This window comes from Micropterus salmoides, unplaced genomic scaffold (assembly GCF_014851395.1).
Source record: "Micropterus salmoides isolate LMB-PRFRI ecotype aquatic unplaced genomic scaffold, ASM1485139v1 Ms_hic_scaffold_14, whole genome shotgun sequence".
In the NCBI taxonomy this organism is placed as follows: Eukaryota; Metazoa; Chordata; class Actinopteri; order Centrarchiformes; family Centrarchidae; genus Micropterus; species Micropterus salmoides.
Window position 1 is genome coordinate 19,244,695 of NW_024040485.1, and position 23,253 is coordinate 19,267,947.

Consider the following 23,253-nt stretch of genomic DNA (forward strand, 5'->3'; position numbering starts at 1 on the left):
AAAACTGCAATGGTATGTGGTTTGTTCCTTTTTCTTTCAGACTTAGGGTTTGAGCTACAGTACATGTATCTTATGAAACTCATGTTTTTGTCCTAATTCATAGTGAACAATCTGCTTTACTGTAAAACGAATAGTGCAGAAAATTCAAATGTCTTGCAGCCTTGATAAAGGCAAGACATTGTGGGACCAACTGAGGCACATATTGATTACACATTTCTGAATAAAAAAAAAATTATTAAAAAGTGAAAATATGAGTGATGCCCCTACCCATGCTGTTGTAATGTGATTCCTGTAAGATGATGTACTGTGTGAAACTGTCAACATTATACAGTCAAAAATGTTACCATCAGAGCAGAAAGCAAAAGGTTCCCTAATGTACTAATCATACCGCCCAAATATTCTTCTGTTCATCCTCTACGCGTTGCTCCTCATGTGTCTTGCCGTGAACGGAGAATCTGTAGACCTAGCTGACGTGATAAGCGCTGCCCTCACTCCCTCCCACCCTCCGAGTGGTGACTCACCTGCTCTCTGATCTATTCCCAGCGAGGGGCTGAGGATGGGCTTGGCTGCGTAAGAGGGGGACAGGGCTCACGCTGATGTGATCAGCACAACAAAGAGCATCGCTGGAAAACAGGCAACGGGTGATTGTGACGACACACCACCTGCAGCTGAGCAGCATCAGCTCTTGATAATATAGGTTTAGACTACAAACTAGATGCTGACATCAGAAAAAGATAAGTGTAGCACTCCCAGCAAAGTATAATCTTGTAAAGGATATGTAAAATAATAATAAATAATAATATTAATTTAAAAAAAACATTGCATAATAAAAATATGCTGATCTCAAAAGTTTAACAGAAAAGATCATCCAACAAAACAGCCTGTTTGGGAGGTATTTTATATAAATAATAATTAAAAAATATTCATTGGAAAAAAAAAAGAAAATAAACTTAAAAGGAAATCAAAAATCCCGAACAGGTCAGCGGAGGATCTCAAGGCTTCAGTCTGTCCACAAACCAAGTACTTTCCCTTCTTTCAGCTCTGTACAGCATGCAGTTTTTTTGTTGGTGGTAGTATCATAATTACTCTCATCATAGATTTAAATATAGAATTATTCATAACTTTCGTTATCTTTTTTTTTCTCTTTAATTTTTTACACATCACAATGTGTCTTAAAAACTGCCATTAGGATTCTGTAAAAACAAAGGTAGTCAAAGAAACAGAAGGTGGGGTAGAGGGGGTGGATGAGTGGGGTACAGGGGTGATGGTGTTTGTAATGTCCGGTGCAACACTTGGTCCTCCTAAGAGGATGACAGCACGGAGAGGGGAAATGACTAGATGACAGGAGTTGAAAGGATCCAAAACATGGGAAAAAACAAAACAAAACACCATCTTCACAGCCAGTGCTTCAGTCTCAGAGCAAAAAGAACATTTCATGCTGTCCTCCTCCTCATCACTCATACCGCATCTTCAAAAGACTCTGCAGGCTGGTGGTCCAAGGAGGTACGGGGACATAAACGTCAGCAGGTTTCGCTCACAACTGTGAGGACTCCGGACACAGAAGGACGGGGACAGATCAACCTGAGAGGGACAGAGACGGAGGGCGGAAAAGAAAGGAAAGAATATAACTGGTTTAATTTTTAGTTTATCTCATCACATGCTCCGACTAGGGCTAGGTGATTGATTGAAATTCAATTTGACTGACATTCAAATAATAATTCATGTGCCATTTAGTAGATGACCATATCGTCATTTCAGGTCACTGCCGAGGGGTAGTAACATTACTTTATGTAGCTAGCCATCAAGTCCGTAGATAAAGGTTGCTGCATAAAGTTAGTGAAAGCTGTGTGAAATAAAAAGTCCCTGTTTATGCAACATTACTAATCTTCACAGTAGAGTTTGTCCAGATGGTGGAAAGCAAGCTAGTTAGCAGCTACAAGTCAATGTGATTTTTTTGGTGTCACAGAAAATAAAAATTTAAAAAAAAAAGAGAAAATGCGATCATAAATCTGATCACTCCAATTACTCTTCCACAAAATGCATTTCGGTTACCTCCATTTTTAGGCTATTTTAATAGGTTTTAGCCTGCTAAGTAGCTAGCTTTTCACAGTCTGGAGCAACTTTACATTGAAGAGTACAAGACACCATTGTAATGTTAATCAACATTTATTTATTGTCTGTGGCAGCAAACACACAGCCTTTCAGTAACTATCATACTGAAACCTGAGCTCATCTACACACTTTGTGGCTGATTAAAATAATGTAAATGTTGAATCTGCTCCCTCTCTCTTCACCTCTGGTCTCTCACTGCAAACACACCAACTCAAAACTACCGTGGCATCTGCCCTGGTGTGTTCACTGTCCCTTGTTTGTAAATTTTCCACTGTTCCGCTTCTTGTAGTGTAATAGATAACATCTCTCTGTGTTTCTCTGCAAAATGCTTGGCTGCTGTTAACATACCTAAATGTGTATTAACTGAGTGATCATGCCAGCAAGTTAGACTGATTTATTTAAACCCAAGATGGATGATGATATTATTATTGTTGTTATTAATACAATATTACTTATTGTATGGCGCAGCACTAGGCACAAACAAAGGCAAGTTCCCACAAGTTAAAAGTGAACAGTATCACATAATTGTAACTGTAGACTAATTGTTAGAATGGAAAAACTCCGCTACAGGGTGAGAGAGAGATACAAACATCTCATAGCCCGCTGTATCTCATCCAGGGTGAGTCATCGCCTGAACAAATTAATACACAGCATCTTCTCTGCAGTGCACCCATGACAAACAGCCTTATGCTGTGAGTGGCTTGTATGTGCAAGAGACCGAAAGAGCAAACTGTGGGTGGTTAACTGGAAAGTGAGGCGGACAACCTATTGAACAGGAGTGTACGCTTGCAGCATCAATCTGCCCCACTTCTTGGTCTGAATAAAGGCCACTGACAAAAACCTGGAAGGTTATAATGCAGAGAATATACCAGAGAATAGAAAAGTAACACTAGAGACTGGACCAATCCAGATCTAGTTTTTGTGACTGTATAGGAAACCGCCCATGTGTTTGCCTGGGGAGTGGTGGTGAGTCAGAGCACTGCTCACTGAATATCAACACAGATTCTCTCCCTCTCCTCTCTGGTTTCCCCTTCCACTCCTCCTCCTTCTGCCTGATACTCATCTCTACGTCTGTGTATGTTCTATCCCTCGCATCTTTTTATGTGGATCTGCTGCACCTGTTCTCCTTAGGTGCTTATCGTAATCTTTTCCCCTTATTTATACTGTATTAAAAAGCTGTCCTCTAAGCACTTCTAAAGCATAATTCAGGTTGCACTTTTGTTACATCTAGAATCTACACACTCACCAGGTGGGTTGTTGCTGAGGGAGGGAGGGGAGGGGTCATTGCTGTTTGCATGTGGAGAGCTTGCGGATCTTGCTGGCTGTGGAGACTCCTTTACGTGAGGGGTTGGATGAAGAGGAGGACCGGCGCTCGGCTTTGGCCTTGCTGTTCAGAGACCCCCCCTCCGTCCCGTTCACACAAACAGGCTTGGCTAGAGCTGGACTGTGGTCAGCCTGCCCCTGATCCCGATCATCTTCAACCACTTGTCCTAAAAACAAACAAACATGCACATTAAACATTAAATGCGTTCCCCCACTGTAAAAACTGCAACACATAGGAGATAATTAAAAGAAGTGAGATGTAGTTACTCCTAAAGAGAAACATCAGGTCATCTGGTAATTTACAGGACACATTATTGTTTCATTGATGGGCGACAGTGCTCAGCGTGTGTGGGAGTGAACCCTGAAAAACCATTCATACTCCCACATAAACATTTCTACCAGATTATTTTTAGATCACTTCATTCACATTCTGCTGCTCCATTTGGTCATTATGTGGGACACCACTTCTAGATACTCAACACCGACTACTGCATTTATTATTACCGCCTGTTGCCTGGCAACAGATAAAAAGGATATGAAATCTGGGGGGAAGGGATAAAAGACGAGTTGGGAAACAAATTTAATCAAATATAAAAGATGCTGGCATTATCTTTTCACCCCAAAGTCAGTCAACACACAGTTCACACAAATAAATTAAACAGGATTTGACATTAAGTGCAGTAGGGTTGAACAACCAAAATATTACTGAAATTAAAATTATGGCCTTCTGCAATTTTCAAATCACAGGAGGCGCAATATTTGTTGAAGGTGATGTGTGTGTCAATACCATTTTAAATAAATATTGACTTGCTGCAGATTAGGACTGAACAATAAAGACAATTATCGAAAATTGTATGTTCAATATATCGTCAATAAATATTTGGTTTAATCCACTTGAATCGCCAATAAATTAGCACTTAGTTGTTCTATTAAAATATTTATTTTGTTGAGGAAAAGGGACTGAAAAAAGATTTACTAATTAACTAAAAAAAGATTTAAAACTAATTAGTTTTGAATGTTCTACCTCAGAATTGTTAAGTTATCCACTGTCTGGCATCAAGTGTTTGTCACATTCAAGTTTTGTAAGTTTTAAAGTATTATTATTATTACCATTATTATAAATCATCATCATCATCATCATCATTATTATTTTCCATCTTGGGTTAATTATGCTGTTTTTTCATTACCTCCTCAATTCCGAAAACTTTCAAGCACATTTTTGTTCCGCCATCACTTTTCGGAAAATTGTCAATATTTGAAATCTACACAGTTGATTTCTCACCTCAAAACTTCTCAGAAATGGGGGGTGGTGACGGCACAGTGGATAAGACAGATGCCTTTGGTGAGACCCGGGTTCAACTCCCCACTGTGACCATCCACCAATGCGTCCCTGAGCAAGTCACTTAACCCCTAGTTTCTCCAGTGCGACCTCTGACATATATGGCAATTGTAAGTCGCTTTGGATAAAAGCGTCCGCTAAATGAATAAATGTAATTTAGTGATGAAATAACATTGTAAAATATAAAATTCTCTGTTGCTCTGTCTGGTGCGCGCAATGATGATGCATTGAATAGTGAAGATTTTCTCTGACCAAAGCCTTAAAGAGATTAAATAGGTTTATTATTAATATAACTTGAAAATAATAACTTTTTCTTACAGTCTTTGACATATACTTTACTTGGGTGGGCCACCCAATCCTCATGCGGCGCACTTGAAAATGGAATTGCGGGTGATTTTATTAAACGTAGCAATTTTTATAAAATGTACTACTGATGTAGAAAGTCAGCAGAGCAGAGACATGTACAGGAAGAGAGAAGCAGAGAAGACGGGCAAGCCGCTGTGTTTGCAGTGAGAGACTGGAGGTGTAGGTGTGTTTGTGCATGAGTGTGGGGAGAAGAGAAGTAAACAGGATGGGAGCAGATTCAAGTATCAATACAAATACATTATACACCGCCAACTCCATCCGTCGAACAGGAAACTGACTAACGTGAACACAATGTCAGGTTGAATGAATAAAGTGAAATAATTTAGACTATTAGGCAAAGAGAAAAAGAAATTTCTTTTAAGCCTTTATTTAACGTCATTGTGTTCCAGTTTTTGTAAGTCGCAGAAATTACGGTTTCATTTCCATTCATCTCATTTTCTATTAACTGCTGGCAACTTTGCCTTGGTACTGAAGAGAAGAAAGCCTTGGCTAAGATTGTGAAGGTGGCCAGTACCGGGAGTATAGTACAGAAGTTTAAATCTTCATCAAGCAGGTGCTTAAACACCCCCCCCCCCCCCCCAAAAAAAACCCACACACAATAGCCATTCACTCAGATTGTACCCATCCAGTAAATGGGCACGATCTGAGTACATGCTGTTACCATCATGTCCCCACTGCCACGACAAAAAAGGGCTCCATGTCTCCATTAAAGCCTTGATTGCTAATGGCAGGAGGAGGTAACTGCTTCTGTTATTTACAAGTCCATTACCTTAGTGATTGTGATGGTGAGGAGACAGTGATGCTTTTTTAATATGGAGGTGCAGTATATTATATTTGTAATGTTGCGCTGTGACGCTGACGTAAAGAATTATAGAGATCAGTCTGTTGATGATGATGGTGATGTGTACATTGAAATGGTTACATTGGCAGTTAATGTTGACAATATTCAATGTTCATTATAGTATCCAGAGGAGCTTAAAAGACTTTCTGTGCATTTTGTGATTTTATTCTTGCTGAGGCACAAATCGCCTACTTGGGATTAATAATAAAAATTATATATATATATATATATATAATTTTTATTAATCCCAAGTAGGCGATTTGTGCCTCAGCAAGCATAAATGTTGTACGCTGGACTGAAAGCATAAATATGTTATGCTGGACTGAAATTAATAATTATAGGTTTGCCCTCACAAAAACAGCGTCTGATAGTCTTAATGGCCTTTTTTATTTCTGACTTTGGAACTCTGATCGCACAGAATCCAGTGGTTTCCTAAAGTTTCATTGCAACCACTAAAACAACACAGAACATGAGCATTATGGGGGGGAAGACTACTGAAATTAAAGTTAATATAAACTGAACAATTCCTGTTGTTGCTTTTCCACTGAAGAGCACACAGTATGGTGTTAATGGCCTTTGGTCACAGGCCACACCCTTAGTGTGGGTTAGTTAGAAGAAGTTGATACAAGTCTACATTTTTAACCACATTTTGACCCAAGAAGGTGATTCGGTGTAGAACAACTACAGTTATTGTTTAGGCCCATTAATCTACACAGCAATGTCTTTTTCCGTTATGTATTTCTAAGAAAGATGGTTCAGTGTTGTCATACAAGAGGAAGTAGCTAATAATGACACGAGACATACAGCTACTCATATTCTCACATTCAGACAGAAAGAATAGAGGACTAACACAAACAACACACAGTGACAAAAATATTTAAATCTAGCTCAAGGGCCCACTCACCTGGCACTGTGAAGTCCTGAGTGTATATGATCTCATCCTCTCCATCGTAGAGCTCGTCATCGTCCTCCTCCGTGTAGCCGTGCAGGTCTTCCAGGTACGGCACCACCGTCATACTCCGCCAAGGATCCCTGCTCTCTGCGCTGGCAGGGATGGGCACAGGGGGCTCAGACGGCGGGTGTTTCTTACGCACCCAGCTGGAAGGGACAGGCAGGGTGAACATGGATGTGAAACTGCCAGGTCAACTTTTAACCATGTTCTCTAAACACTTCTGCAAAATCTGCACATAATACATTTTATTACCTTTGATAATTCTACCTGCTGTTCAATAGGATATATGCGGATAGTAGCGGAGCAAAATCAATACATGATACATGCTATACACTGAAATCACACTCACTTGTGTTGCCTTATGTTCTGTATGGAAAACCTCTTTGCAGGGTCGTACTCAAGCATTCCTGAAAAACAAACATTATAAAAAAGGTCCACTGAATCACAACAATCCTGAACAATTTCTACACTCACGTCTCTTTCTGCTGAATGTCTAACATAAATTTGTGGGAGGCCACAGCAGTGAGTGGTGAGCTAATAATTAATGCAAGTAATAATCTGATTAATCACTGTGTGTCAAGACATCAAGCAAAGCTTAAGGAGTCAATGAGGTACAGTAAGGAAACATTAATATTAGTAGCAGAACAGCTGTACCAATGTAATGAAGATTTTTTTCCCTTAATTATCATAATGACAGCTGAATCTGTGGGAATAGCAGAATGTCAGTGTGATAAGGCAGCAGTAATGCACTGCCTATTCTAATAATGTAATTGTCTCCCAGCAGGCAGAGAGGGGCAGCATGCAGAGTGCTGATAGTAGTGCTGTGACTGCTGAAGGACACCTTTTGTGGCACTGGGCTTATTTTAGACCATGTAATTATGGACTGACTATCTCTTAGGTGCTGCGTCATCACACACAGACGTCACACACTCACACAAAATGGGGGATGGAGGCCTGATGAGTTCTAACAGCAAAAATCCAAGTGACGCCAAGTAATTCCAAATACAGAAGAAAAATACTAAGACAGGATGGATAACAAGCATTCAGCTTCACTGAAGAGTTTTATTAGATCGTGTAAACATAATCTTCCCCACATGCTTTTTGGATTTTACAGCCATTTAGCAGATTACGTCTCACTATAAAAGACTTGACTCTTTTTGTTTTTACAAGTGGCAGAAGCATTGCAGCATTCCACGCAGGAAAAGCTAGAATATGAAGTTGATGTTTAGTATTCTGCTGCTGGCTCCAGATCAATGGAAACTACGTCAACAGCTGAAGGGATTTCTACAGTTTGGAGGAAGCCTTGCATGCTGAGGTGTTACAGTGACTTTCAATGTCACAGCACCACCTGCTGGACCAACACAGAAAAGATCATCATCTCTCAGTGCTCTTACTACATACCTGATCAACTCAATCTCAAAGCCTTTACTTCCAATTGGCTTCCTTTTCTGTAATGCTATACAAACTTGCATAAGAAGAACATACTAAAGAGCAAACCTTTACACTATGTTTGTTTAATTGAATGCATGACAATGCTTGATGACGCATGATAGACTTATTTATTGCCACGACAGTAGATGAATGTCAGTGGATTAATCCTACGCTGACCTATGAATCACTACACCACTAGCACATAGATATATAACCACCCTGGAGCCTCATAAATGGTGCGTATGCAAAAAACAGGGCTGGAAAAGTGTGTATGCCACCTTTCTAGCAAAGGTTGTGATCTATAAAAAACAAATTTGACAGCAATGTGTGGTCCTCCACGCAAGCTGAGCCATTCGTGCGCACATAAACTGGAGAAATGAGAAACGGCGATTCACATGGCAGAAGAATGAAATGTTTGAAATGGATACTGTTGTATAAAATAAATTTAAATATTACATCTGAGTATTATAGGCCAATAAAACTTGGTATAATTTAATGTTATGAGTTAATTATATAACTCATTTATATAATAATTTGTAAAACAGATGAAAGCCTCTCTTAATAAACACACACCCGTTTGATTGATTTTCCCTGAAGTGCGCAATAAAAAAGATCATTGAAGATCACACAATAAGAAACATGATTTAGCATAATAAAACACAAATGGGGATATCGTTTTTTTCAAAAGAATGTAAAAATATGTTGTACCGTTTAATAAGGAATCATTAATTTATTTATTCTCATAAATAAGGTAAACAGTAGGACAAATTACATTTACACTGAACAAATTTTTTTTCACTTTTGTTTTTGCCCCCATTCATCACGAGTTGAATTATGTTCTTGGGTCATCCCGTCTTGCATTTGTGTGTCACCCTCCACCTCCGTCACTACTCAGGAGGGAAGTGCCTTCCTGCAGATCGGTTACAAGGGGGTGTGCGTGTTTTACCCACCCAACAAAACGCTTCAGCTTCACCAAAACAACTGGGTTAAATTTCTTTTTGTAGCTTTTCTGTCAGAATTTGCCGTCCTTTTCTTCATGCAGTGAGTACATATTAATATTAATGAGGGGTGTTTCACTGACCATTTATAGGCAACTATGGGCATTTAAAGGGTCGGTATTGCGGTATTGCGATATTGCTCGTGTCCATGAGCATGCGATGCACCTTTGAATAGCTTAAAACTGCAGTGTTTTCCCAGTTTAATGTGAGCTTTAGATGAGTGTTTTGGTGTTGGCCTTGGGGTTTGGGGGTCCTCCCCAAAGAAAATTTTCCAATGAAAACATAATTTCACATCATATTGGGCCATTATTTTCACCTTATCTCTGAACAAATAGTTGGAAAAGCTAGAGCAGATAATAAATAAACAACACCCAAAGGTCAGTCTACTGGAGCTACAACCTTTAGATCTGGAGAAAGTAATTTGGTTCGTTCTGTTGTAGACTTTAGCTAACTTAGCGCTAACCGGCTTCACATTTCCAGCAGGTGGGAAACAACAGACTTTTCTTGGTCTTGAGAAGCTGACACACTGTAACAGACAGTACATTTACTGCCAGAATAATTACCTCCGCTCGCGTTCACTGTCACTTTCTGCTGCTCGGACAATCAAACACCCGCTATGCACTTTGCCCCCGATTCAGAGTTACGCTATTCTTATAACACCATCTGTCACGTATGTTCTGCATAGAACAAGGAGAGGAAGCAAGCTGAGCATTGAGTGCTGCCGTGCCGTGCAGTGTGCGAGTGAAAATATTTGTAGCGCATAGTTTAATGATCGTGGGAAATTTTAGTAGCAGTGGTGCGCTGCATATAGAGGAAACACTGTATAAATTCATACGCATTTCCTGTGTTTTGTATGTACGCAACCTTTAGGAGTCTTTACTACGTAAAGTTTTATAAATGACACCCCTGAGGAGTACACTGGACCTCACAGTTCAAACATTTAGCTCTATACCACACTCACCTCGCAGCAGGTCCGACAGGAGGGGTCCACACTCCTCAGGAATAGTGTAGTCTCCCTTTCCAATGTTCTCAAATAGCTTATAGATGTTGTCCCCCTCAAACGGATATAGACTCGTTGTAATGTTGTATCTGAATTGATGGAAGTCAGAGACAACAAATGCTGTAAGTGCATCATGACCTATGACACTGTTAACAGTTGCACATGTCTAATATTTTATATATGAATTCAGCCCTTTCTGGTGTCATCTTTGACTGTTCTTTAAAACATAGTAACAGCAACATACTGTGGCACTTATTACCACGGCCCTGGTTATTTCTAACAGTATAACATGCCTACATACACCATTACTTCAATCATCAACAATTCCCTGTATCTTGTAGGTAGAGCGTCCATTAATTCCCCTTCATCCTACACTACACACAAGCTTTTTACAGAATGACCTGTACTTGTTTTTATAGGCCTTAGAGGTATAAATGTATCCACAGTAGAGCTGCAATGATTAATTAATTGCATATATGCAAGTCAGGAGTCAAGGGGATTTGCCAATAGTTGACAACTATTTTGATAATCGACTGATCAGTTTGAGCAATTTTTTAAAGAGAAAAAAGGTAAAAATTCTCTGATATCGGCTTCTTAAATGTGTATATTTTCTGGTTTCCTTCCCTCTTTATGACAGTAAACTAAATATCTTTGGGTTGTAGACTAAACAAGACATTTGAGGACATCATGTTGAGCTTTGGGAAACACTGATCAACATTTTTCACCATTTTCTGACATTTTATAGACCAAACAACTAATAGAGAAATTAATCGAGAAAATAACCAACAGATAATTAACAACGAAAATAATTGTTAGTTGCAACCCTAATCCACAGGCATGCCAATGTATAGCAAGTACGTAGAGAGCAAATCAGTAAGGAAGTCTCTTAGGTGTCTTAGTGCATGACACTGAATCTCTATTAACATCAGGGATGCTGCTCTGCCCTATGAGTTAAGAAAGAAGGACAAGCAAGAACTTTCTTTTTTACAATTAAGTACTAACAAGCAACCAATATTCTAATTTTGTCAGATATCAAAACACATTCGCTCACTTGTGAGAACCTTCAGCAACCTGAGGCTCTTACTACTCACAGTGTTACTCCAGCAGACCAAATGTCCACTTTAAACCCTGAAAAGGTGTCCAGTCCATTGGCAATCTCTGGAGGCTGGAAGGCCGGAGAGCCCTGACTGGTGCGACATGTGTCATCCTCTGCAAATGGGTGAAGGGCCTGAAAAATGTAGAGTGAAAATGATGAGTATGTCTATATCTACACTAAAACCACAACTGTGAACAAATCCACTGTAGCCACATAACAGCGTAACTCCAAATATAATATATAATTTACAATAATGTCGATTTATCCACCTAAGTGGACATTTTTTTAAACACTTTCTACACAGAATTTTAGTGTATTGAAGGATAAAAGCACATCTATTTACAGTAGCTCTCCATTGACTGTGTATATCTGAGCTGGCTATGTCCATAAAATGATAACTTAACATAGTTTACATACAGTCATGTGAAAAGTAAGCACACCCCATGAAAAGAGACCTTTTCAACACATTTGATTACATTTTATTTAAACAGAACTTTAAACAGATAAAGGTGTTATACTTAGGTAATAGGCAAATTATTCATAAAATTGACATTAAGCAATCCTTTATACAATTTAAATAAACAAAAATGCAGAAATTTTATGTGGGAAAAGTAAGTACACCCCTAAATTTATCACAACTTAAAATCCTTAAAATTAGTGTACCAGATCAGGTGACAACAATTAGAACATCGTTAGTGAGTGTCCTGGAGAAACTTACTTAAACCATAGACATCTAGGGTCTGGTTTTCTCTTTGTTAATGAAGTGTGTGGTATCATCATGCATGGATCAAAAGAGCTATCTTGGGCTGTCTAAAAAGAACATTGTAGCAAGAGTTAAGTTTCCCAATGATTCCTATGCGAAGCACAGGGCTTCTGGAACAATGTGCTCTGGACAAATGAGTCAAATCAAAGACAGAATTTGAGCAGAAGAACTTCATACTGACAGCAAAGCACGGTGGTGGAAACGTTATGGTTTGGAGTTGCTTTGCTGCCTCATGGAAAGGCCAACTTACATCATAGATTCAACTATGAATTCTATATAATACCAGAGAGTTCTGGAGGAGAATGTGAGGCCATCGTCCAAAAGTTGAATCTGAACCAGAGGTGGAAATTTCAACAGCATAATGATCCCAAGCATAAAAATAAATCCACCAAGGATTGGCTTAAAAATAAGAAATGGGAGTGTTATGGAATCAAATACCAGATTTGAATCCAAATGAGATGTTGTGGAAAGATTTAAAATGTGCTGTACATGCAAGGAAACCCCAAACATCTTGCTGCTGAGGCATTTTTGCATGGAGGAGTGGTAGAACATTTCACCTACTGATGTCCGAGTCTGGCCAATAGCAGACATAACGTCTAAAAGAAGTCTGACAAGACTAAAGGAGGCAATGCCAGTTTCTGAGGCCAAAGGTGTACTTGCTTTTTCCATAAAAGAATTATGTTGTTGAATCATTTGTTGGCAAACTGTTGTGTTTTTGTTGAAGTATATCAGCTTCATCTATAGGTCCTGTTGAAATCAAGATCAAGTGTCTACATGTCCAAATATGTTGAATGACTCAACATTTCTCATGGGTTGTACTTTCCCCCTACTACCAACAAGCAGGATGTTTTGAAATACAAAAAAGAAAAAGAGGAATTGACAACACAAACACAACATTACGTTGCAACCCGTGCTCACCTCTGCTACTCCCAGGTCAGAGATTTTAAGTGCCCCGTCTGTGGTCAGCAGCAGATTCCCTGGTTTAATGTCTTTGTGAACTATTCCCTGGCTGTGCAAATATTCAAGGCCGTCTAAGAGTTGGCAAAAGTACCTGCAAAAAGAAACAGAGGGTATGACAGATACAATTAAAGAGGAGCAGAAGTGCTCCACACAATACAATCTGACAATCAAATGGCATATCGAACAATTTATCACTGGGGTCAGATGAGCCTTAATCAGTTAGTACTTTAGCTTCAGTGTCCTTCCACCAGTGACCGGACATTTACATAATCTATGGTCCGTTACTTTAACAGTAGAGGCCCTGCAGTCTTAGACCTAAATTTAGGCCTGAGGCAACGACTGCAGAAAGGCTCAAACTAAATATAGCAGAGAGATTGAAAGAAAGGGGGAGAGAGGGAGCAGAGTGGGCAAAAAAAAACTCACCCGTGAGCTTGAAATACTGGAAACCTTTTTTCTGGGACGCTGTCCAGCATTTCTTGCATCCCACAAACGCAATACTCCATCACCATATACGTATGTCAGGAGTCAAGGGGATTTGCCAAAACAAACAAATAAAATCCTTTCTAAAATCATTAAGTTTCACAAAAATTTTCATTTTGCAACATAAGGATATATTTTCTGCTTCTCTTCATTGTAGAGCACATCCACCAACTGAATCACATTCTTGTGTTGGAGTCTTCTTAGCAGCTGAATCTCCCTATAAATGGACACGAAGCAAAAACAGACAAATTAGAGAGATAGATCATTTAGTACTGGCCCTTGTCTGCTGTGAGTGTAGGCTTAGCAAGGTGCTATACATGACCTGAAAGGCACTAATATGGCATTGTACAGAATGAGCCATGTATTCCAATAGCCCTCAGTAGTAACAACTACTTAAGTTTTACCCTTAGTTTGCACATCTTTACCAGACATGATCAATATGTCTTTCATAACAGGGTGCTAAATACATTTTTTTTGTCCATCAGCCAAATGGCTAGTGAATGCTCAAAGTGTCCCAGCCACTCGATAGATTACCATTGTTTTTTTGGCTGGTGAGAGATGTAAATCTACCAGCCATTTGATAATATGCTGCAAATATGCTGTAAATCCTCTTCTTAAAACAACCCACTCTTGGGGTTTTAGCCAACTATAGACCTATATCTAACTTCTCTCGAAGATCCTTGAGAAAGCACTGAAAACTGCTTTATTCAGTTGTGTGACTTTCTACACAGCAATAGCTTATTTGAGGATTTTTAGTCAGGATTTGCAGTGCATCTGGACACAAAGATGGTGAAAATTACAAATAACTCACTAACTGCATCAGACACAGGACTCTGTGCTTGTCTTGTTGGATCTTAGTGCTGCATTCAACACTACTGACCACCATATCCCATTATAGAGACCTGAATATTTAATTTGCATTAAAGGCTCCAAGTTGTTTTAAATCTTATTTATCAGATCGATCTCAGTTTGTACACAAGGAGCTGTGCTTGGACAAATCCTATTCATTAAATATATGCTTCCTTTTGCAAGATTATTATTAGGAAAGACTCCATAAACTTTCATTGTTATGCAGATGATACTCAATTATATCCATCGATCAAGACAGATGAACCCAATCAGTTAGCTAAACTTCAAGCATGCCTTAAGGAAATAAAAACCTGAATGACCTGTGATTTTCTGATATTAAACTCGGACAAAACTGAAGTTATAGTACTTGACCCATAACATCTCCAAGACGCATTATCTAAAGATATAGTTACTCTAGATGGCATTGCCCTGGCCTTCAGCACCATCGAAAGGAATCTCAGAGCCATCTTTGATCAGGATATGTCCTCTAACTCCCACATAAAACAAACTTCAAGAGCAGCCTTTGTTCACCTACGTAGCATTGCAAAAATCAGAAACTATGCAGAAATGATGCAGAAAAACTAATCCTCGCACTTGTTACTTCAAGGCTGGATTACTGCAATTATTATCAGGCTGGCTGAATAAGTCCTTTAAGACTCTGCAGCTGATCCAGAATGCTACGGCACGTCTACTGACAAGAACCAGGAAAAGAGATCATATTTCTCCTGTTTCAACTTCTCTGCACTGGCTCCTTGTAAAATCTAGAATATACTTTATAATCCTCACCTACCAGACCCTTAATGGTCAGGCACCACCATATCTTTAAGTGCTCATTATTACCCCACTAGAGCACTGTGCTCTTTGAATGCAGGGTTACTCCTGTTGTCCCAGAAGTAGAATGGGAGCCAGAGTCTTTAGTTATCAAGTAATCTTTTGTGGAATCAGGTCCCAGTTCAGGAGACATATACCATCTCCACACTCGACTTGGCTTAAGACTGGCTCAGGTGAGTCCTGAAGCATCCCTTAAGCATAGTTCACACTACACAATTTTTTGCCAGATTTGCCTCTTGGCGAGCTCGGCGACTGTCAGGCAAAATGTGTGAACTAATCAACGACGCATCAAAACAGCTCCGACACATTTCTCACAGCGCTGACGTCTGCCAAATATCTGGAAGAGTCGGCCGACTCGACATCCATATCCAGCCAATGAGAGAAGGCAGCTGGAGGAGCAGGCAGCTATTTTTTCACTGCAAAACACCTTTTACTCACCTCCAGCTCTCTCTGTAGCTCAGACAATCTCTGCTACCTGCATGTGCTAATCCATTCTTTCACCCATATTCTTAGTCTTTATAATTGGTATCTTTATAATAACAAATAGCAGCTGTTTCATGTGTAGATTTGCGTCATTTCCTGTTTCACATTTCTCATGTGTTTTCTTGACAAAATGTGGATTGAAGATCAGCGTTGGGAGTCATTGTCAGCTCGCGTAGCGCGTGACGCCCTGTCACCAGTCAGTCACTTAGTGTGAACGCTAAAATGACTTCAAGACTCCCATCACAAGATGGCAAGTTGTGTAGTGTGATCGGCACATCCATTGGCCGACGCTGAAAGTCGTGTAGTCTGCACAAGGCATTAGTTATACTGCTATAGGCCTAGTCTGCCAGGAGACTTCCCATGATGCACTACACTCCGCGATCCTTCTCCATCTGTATGCATTCTTATCTCATTACATGTTGCAACTTGACATCTAACCTCTCCTGTAGTTTCGTGCTTTCTCATCTCTCTCCTCTCACCTTCTGTGACTTTGTACAGGTATTTTTGCCTCCGGAGCTGTTGAGTCTGGATCTGTGACTGCAAGCCACCTACTGCCCTCATGTTCCTGCTCGACACCCACTGCTATAATAATTATTACAATAATTTTTCTGATATTTGTATTATTACCACTACTATTATTTTACATATCTATGTGAAACTTGCATTGTGCTACTTTGTGTCTAGGTTCTGCTCGAGGTTTCTGCCTGTTAAAAGGGTCTTTGTCATACTTGCTCATGGTGGGAATTGTTGGGTCTCTGTAAATAATATTACGTATGGTCTATAGCTGCTCTATATTAAAAGCGCAATGAGATAACTTGTTATAAATTGACACTTTATAAACAAGACTCAATTAAAAATGGGAGTGATTCATGGATAACAGAATTACAGGAATGATAGCGTGAGACTCGATATTGCCCGACTGCAGCAGCAGTCAATTACAGCAGTCTCATAAAACCAGATAACCTGACAGTTCCCTTCACTACCCAAAGAGAAGAGGTTTAAATCACCAGCACGGCAAAACCCCCAGGAGACTCAGCATTCATCAGAGAGTTGTGAGTGGGGACACTAATGAATTTTGAGCTGGTTAGAAGAGCACAAAGTACATCCACACACCCACAAAAAATACTGGAGGCCTAACAATTACTAATTAGCAATCTGATTAGATTTAGATTCAGAAATTACCATTTCTCTCACAGGTACATTGCTCACATTACTGAAAAACACTCAGTAGTGTGTTTTAATTAGCAGCAGTTAAATAAAAGTGTTGACATAAATATTTAAAAGAGTTAACAAAACTCTTTATATTTACCATATCATTAATATTTACTGTGGAGAAATAATATTACCAAAGTCACAGACTGCCAACAATTAAATAATATACACAAATATATGAATATTTATAATTGTAAAACAAAATTCCCAGAGCACAGTAACAACAATCAGGTGCTGGTAGATAGCAGGATGAGGCTATGAAAAGTAAAAAAAAATAAAAAAAAGCTACCGGTAGCTTGTTTTTGACTTTTCATATTTAGAAGTATTATCCAAAAATCTTGATCCCCGCGTTGAAATACATGTGATTTAAATATTTGTGAAATACCAGGTCAAAGCTATATAAGGGAGGGCACCTTTGCCAAAAAGAAATAAAACTCTCAAAGCCTCTACAGTGCTGAGGCATCACTTGTGTTTCTTTTTTAACTTAAACACAATCTCATAAAAAGACTTGAGCATTTCTGTCCCTTACCACCCTGCAGTTTATGAGCTGTGTCAGTCCACTGCCTTATACACAATCTTACAACCGACAATTGGATATTCTCAGCCTCTCGCTTGCACACAGACATAGACACAAGCAGTTACTGCTGCATCACTACACTGGTAAAAAGACATGGCTGCCTCATGCCCACATAAAACACTAGTTTGAATAAAATATGGTTTGACATAATGAATAGCCTCATTTTAAGCTAGACATCATCTCTGTTATTTAGCTGAACAGAAAGGACAGATGACATGTCTGAAATGTAGCAAGCTCCATCACTGCTTGCTTCCATAAAACAAATGATAAAACGAAGGTGCTGCTGCCACTAAGGCACAGTGAGTGCTGCAGTCCATCTGCAGTCTCTGAGTTTAAATGTGTGCCGATATAGACCTTGTGTGTTCAAGGCCTGCAGGCTGCAGAGCTGAAAGGATTTGAGCACTCAGCGATACGGCAGCAACTCTGGCACAGAGTGGCAACATACACAACAAAATCTGCATCTACACTGCGCTGGTCCAGAGTCTGTCTACTTTCGGGGGTGTGTATCCATGTGTGGTCCTGTCATTCCAAACAAGGGCACAGCATTTCTTCAAGTGTTGCCCAATCAATGCCAGTATGAGCATGTCCATCCCCACGGCAACCGCGTAAAAACAGGAAGTGTTTGGCAGACAGGAATGCTAAACACAGGATGAATCGGGAGGCTGCGGGCTACTATGGCATCCATGCACAGACAGGCTTTTACAGGCTCGAGGATCAAGCAGACAAATTCATTTTCACACACTGAGCAACACTGCTGGGGTCTTATTAACAAAATGACACAACCATGTAGTCTAGTACTGCATCTTTGTCCTAAAAATATAAATAACCGGGGTAAAAACAAAACAAAACACACCTTTGAAAAGAAGAAAGCATTAAGGGAACTGCAGACTAACGACCCTGTCACCAAGGGGAAGATAAAAATCATTTACGGTACCAGACATTTGGTACAACATCAGGACGATGCAACAAAAAAGGTATGAGAAACTATTATATGGCAAAAAGAAGGCAACAAAAGGCAGGTGTGAGGCCAGTTTTTAAATTGATATAGTATTCCATCTCCCTCTTAAAATAGTTAATTTAGTCGTTATATTCATTTCCCCCATTTTGAATCACTAATCTTACATTTCTGACGGCAATCGACATTTGTGTTAAATTCTATCCATACAAGTTGATTTAACAACTTAAATTCATCCCCCTTTAAGTCAGAAATGAGTAAAGCACCTTTGGAAACTATTACAGCCTTAAGAGTATGTTGGTAGGTCTGTATCAGCATTGCACATCTAAACATGGCGGTTTATCCACAATTCTTCTTTGCAAAACTGCTCAACCTCTATCATTTAACATGGGGGCTGTTGCTTCAGTTATTTTTAAGTTTGGACACATATTCTGGATTTGACTGAGGCTTGGCTCGTCCAGGACATTAACATACACATTCTCTGCACTTCTCTTGCAAATGATTTCCTCCAGGATCTCTCTCTGTGTTTTGCCATTTTCATTTTACCCTCTACCTTTATGTTGGGCAAACACTAACAAAAAGGGGTCATCTGAGCATGCACAGTGTCTACCATCTCAGCCTGTAGCACTACTGGGAGCCATCATAGGCCTCTTAATGGCTTTCTCACAAGGACTTTTTATGTCTGTCCTTAGTGAGATATTGAGTTCTTGTATGCTTCTCCTTACTGGTACTTAACATTACAGATGTGCTTAAAATATTCTTTTGTCTATTATGTATTTTTTGCCAGAAGATCTGTACCAGTGGTTGGACGTAAAACCACTGACACGTGGATTACATGCATCTCTGGTCAACTTCTTGTGACAGTGGACTTCTCTAGTGCTGATTTAAGTGAGTCATCATAAAGGGGGTAAATATTTATGCGGTCAATTACTTCAGCACATTAATAGATGGGCTGCTATTGCTCTCAAAACACAGAAAGACAGTGCTACTATGGCTGAAGGGATCCAATGTAGAGAACTGCAGCCACTGCTGTCCAGCTGCTGACAGGCGGCATTCAGCCCCAACTAACTCTAGACTGAGAATTTCTTAACTTAAAGTTGGTCGTCTTAGAATTGTTAACACAATATTCTGGGATAGACTTCAGTAAAGTTAGTCTGGATACCTGATAGATACAAGTTACTACGATCCTAACAAAATGATTCTTACTGAGCTGTCACCTCAGACTTTATCATTATTTTTCTGCCATTTTGACTGCAGCCTAAAAACACGCCATCTCACAGCTCTTCTTTCCGTCTTTGTGAACTCATTTTGACAGTTTTCTAAAGCTTACTCTATAATTAGCACACGCCCGCAGCGAAAGGCTGCAGTAATATTTAATAGACTACTGTGTGATTAAAACTTCTGATACTCATCAGGAAACGGGGATGAAGATTTTTTTGAACATACAAACATGACTGCCAAAAGAGAGGCATAGAGACAGAAGAGAGTCAGGAAGATATAGTAATAACTGTCAGGACTGCAGTCATATAAATTTTTCTCTCATTTGTATGAATAGATACTGAACTTTAACACTTTTGATTACTGACTTAAAGGCATCTTGCAGCAATGAGTGTTGAAAACTGTGTGCGGTTCTAAGTGGTGGCAATGAAAACCTGATTTTCTTCACTGACTTAAATCATTTTCCTGTTGTTTTTTTTTTGTTTTTTGTTTTTTACAAGCCAAGTGACAGAAGTTCACACCTTGATGAAGTGATGCAGAAGTGTATTTAGGGTGTGCTGAGTGCACACTGTTGGGTGTGGTTACTTGTGATACACAGCACACTTCTGATCAGAGAAGAAATGAAGAATTGTATAATATTTAATATTAAATGCGTAATATTTTATGTGTGAACTGCTGAGGAATTTCACAAGATTGGCTTATTTTGTGAAATGAGCAAAAAGGTTATCGTTGAAAGTCGAAAAAGGTTTTATTTTGGTATTTGATCTGAACTAAATTATCATGGCTGCTTTTCCAGAACACAAAAGTCATTTCTCAGAATAAGAAAAGACAAATATCCTTTCAATTTCATCTATTTAAAGTGAAATATTTGAACTGTAGGTCGAAATGCTAGCTAACAGTTGTGCACAGGGAGTGATATTTAAAGAGAGTGGGACACATGATCTGCCATTCTCGCAATGGCTCATTGTGGCACAGTCATAAGAAACCCAGTTAACTGTTGTAAGAATAATTACATTTTCAGTCGAGTGATTCAAATTAATTGAATCATATTAAGATCAAGCATTGCAGTCAAGGCAATGTTAGTTTATCCCGGGATAACTGACTATACCCAACTGCTCTACTGAGTTAGGGATAGTCAGTGCATCTTAGCAGGCATAAATCATAGTGTAAAGCTGAGAAGTCACTGCTGTTATGACTTAAACCAGAGTCCGAGTGCCGAGAAAAGAGGGAGATAAAGGGTCAAACAACAAAACACTCACTTTTTCACATTGGCTTCTCCATTGGGAATCCTCCTCAGCTTCTTCTTCTTCAGTATTTTGACAGCCCTGCGGCATAGTGTCTCTGAGTCCAGCATCTCTTTCACTTTGCCATAAGATCCCTCCCCGAGCAGATCCCCCATCAAGTACTTTCCTATCAGCTTTGCCCTCTTCCTCCGTGGCTGGTAGATCACCTCTGTTGAGTCAATGCGGTGAATGAATGTATCCATCTCCATCAGTTCATTTTCATTTAGATAGTCAAGATGATGCAGCTCGCCGGTACTCATGACTGATGACAGCCTCAGCTTGAGCCTCCTGTGCAAAAATGTTTGCAAATAGCTATGATTGCTGGAGAGTAATCCACTGGTAACCTTTCAGCTCTGAGCTGAGTATTTTAATTCCACAAGATGGAATACAGATGAATTACAAAATACTGAACATGGGAGAGGGCGTAATCAGGCCTGAGAGTGCAGGGAAGAGGTGAGGGACCAATCCCAATTTGTAAACATTAGGGCTCTTCTTACTCAAGAACAGAGGTGAAGAACATGTTGGGTCCAGTGCCAAGTTAGTGCTTTAAACTGTACATTTTGTACTACTACTTCTTCTACTACAACAACTACTGTGACAAATGCAGCTGAATGGAAATGAGAAGAATTGTGAAACGTTATTCTTCTCCACTTAACTCCAGATCACCTATGTAGAATTTTAATACCATAGAGCCTTAACTAGAGGCAACCAGTCCTGCATTCAAGGCCATGCAGCACAGCCTTTCTGTTAAAGAGCCATGCTTCATAGCATACTTTTCCTCAGGACACGTGTGTGTATAGTCGGGACAGGACCGGATCCGAGCACAGATCTATGACCAAACGCATGCAGCAGTATCAGCCCGGCTCCTGGAGGTCGACTGAACCATCCAATGTTGTCCAACCGTCCTCAGGTGTCCTCCATGCCACCACCTTCCTACTGCCTGGTGCCTGTAAACAAGGGTGATTTAAAAATGACTGAAAATACACAAATGACTTTCGGTTGCTTCTGAAGTAAGCTTGCCCTCTTTGGTAAACAACCTGTCGAGACATCAACACTTGACCGGTTAACCTTACTGGGTTTCCATTTCTGCTGCGAGGTTCACATCAGACACGACGAGATTATAACCGACGTAAGAACACATGTAGCACCCTAAACAAAGTAGTAACGTTATGCGAGTTACGATTGAGACTGAAGTCGCATAAAATAACGTTACATTTTTGTTTTTGTGTTAACTATTGGCTAGCTGATAAGCTAATATCGCGCGTCTGCTTGAATGAATTAGCTTGGCAACATGAACTCTCACTTAGTGGCTTCTCGACATGCACGCCTTCAGCCAGCAGTACAGGGTTAAATTCAGAAGCCTGCTTTAAAAACAGCGACAAGTAATTTAATGTAGAGGAGGACTTACGGTGGACAACTGGGGATGATAACCGAAACGTCGTCATACAACTGTAGCTAGCTAGCCAACTTTGCCTGACGCTCGGATTAGCGTTTGCCAACTTCACCTCATTTGCCGGTGGAGCAGCGGCAATATAGAGACGTGTATTATTTTCTGACCGTGCTGCATTAAATAGCAAAACCAACACCAGATCTAACAACCCAAAACAAGTCTTCCAGCTAACACAATCTAGCCGGAGCTGGTTTGGCTAGCAAGCTGTTAAGAACCCAATGTAAATTGCTAGCTAGCTAGTTAACAAGCTAACTGCTTAACTCCTGGTACTGGGTCTCACCTAGGTCCATATGATTCTTGTTTCCGATGTAGGTTTTTATCTCTTCTTTGTGTGTCCGCCTTTGGTGACTTGGTGTCTGTCTCACTTGGGTCTAGCAAAATATCAGCTGAATTTTCTGACTCCTCGGTGTTACTCTTGCCACTCAGGTTGTCGCCATCTTGTTTACCTCCCCCCCCCAACTCACGCTGACAGCCCATACGTTAATGCGTCAAATCAAGGCTTACAGTGGGAACGAGTGTCAACCAGTGCAGACTATAAAGAGTTAAAGCAGTAACTTATTCAGCTTTTAGTTTAATTATGTAATCTGATCCCGCTGATATTTCTGAGAATTTACAATGGACATTCCCAGGATGAATCACCAGAGGTCTTTACACCTGCAGTAAGTAATGTGTTCAACGTTTTTTATGCACACTGATCATCCACCACCCCACTTTCTACTGTACTGGCCCTAGTT

General features: G+C 39.8%; 1 protein-coding gene across 1 annotated transcript; it reads right to left on the reverse strand.

Moving 5' to 3' along the window:
• Positions 1–880: 880 nt before the first annotated feature.
• On the reverse strand, positions 881–22,980 carry stk11 (serine/threonine kinase 11). The gene is made up of 11 exons (XM_038719294.1): positions 22,800–22,980; positions 21,046–22,016; positions 13,795–13,878; positions 13,605–13,694; positions 13,140–13,272; positions 11,454–11,590; positions 10,324–10,451; positions 7,283–7,340; positions 6,886–7,079; positions 3,359–3,602; positions 881–1,581 (listed from the first exon to the last, which is right to left on the reverse strand). Exons 2-10 carry the CDS (start codon positions 21,327–21,329, stop codon positions 3,394–3,396), a joined length of 1,317 nt encoding a protein of 438 aa, XP_038575222.1. The 5' UTR covers positions 21,330–22,016; positions 22,800–22,980; the 3' UTR covers positions 881–1,581; positions 3,359–3,393.
• Positions 22,981–23,253: the final 273 nt, after the last annotated feature.

Coding starts and splice junctions, on each gene's coding strand:
- stk11 (XM_038719294.1), bottom strand. CDS start 21,329: ATGAGTACCGGCGAGCTGCATCATCTTGACTATCTAAATGAAAATGAA. Junction 13,695..13,794: donor AATGAAGAGAAGCAGAAAAT/ATATCCTTATGT, acceptor CTCCTGACATAC/GTATATGGTGATGGAGTATT. Junction 10,452..11,453: donor TGGTCTGCTGGAGTAACACT/GTGAGTAGTAAG, acceptor CCATCAATTCAG/ATACAACATTACAACGAGTC.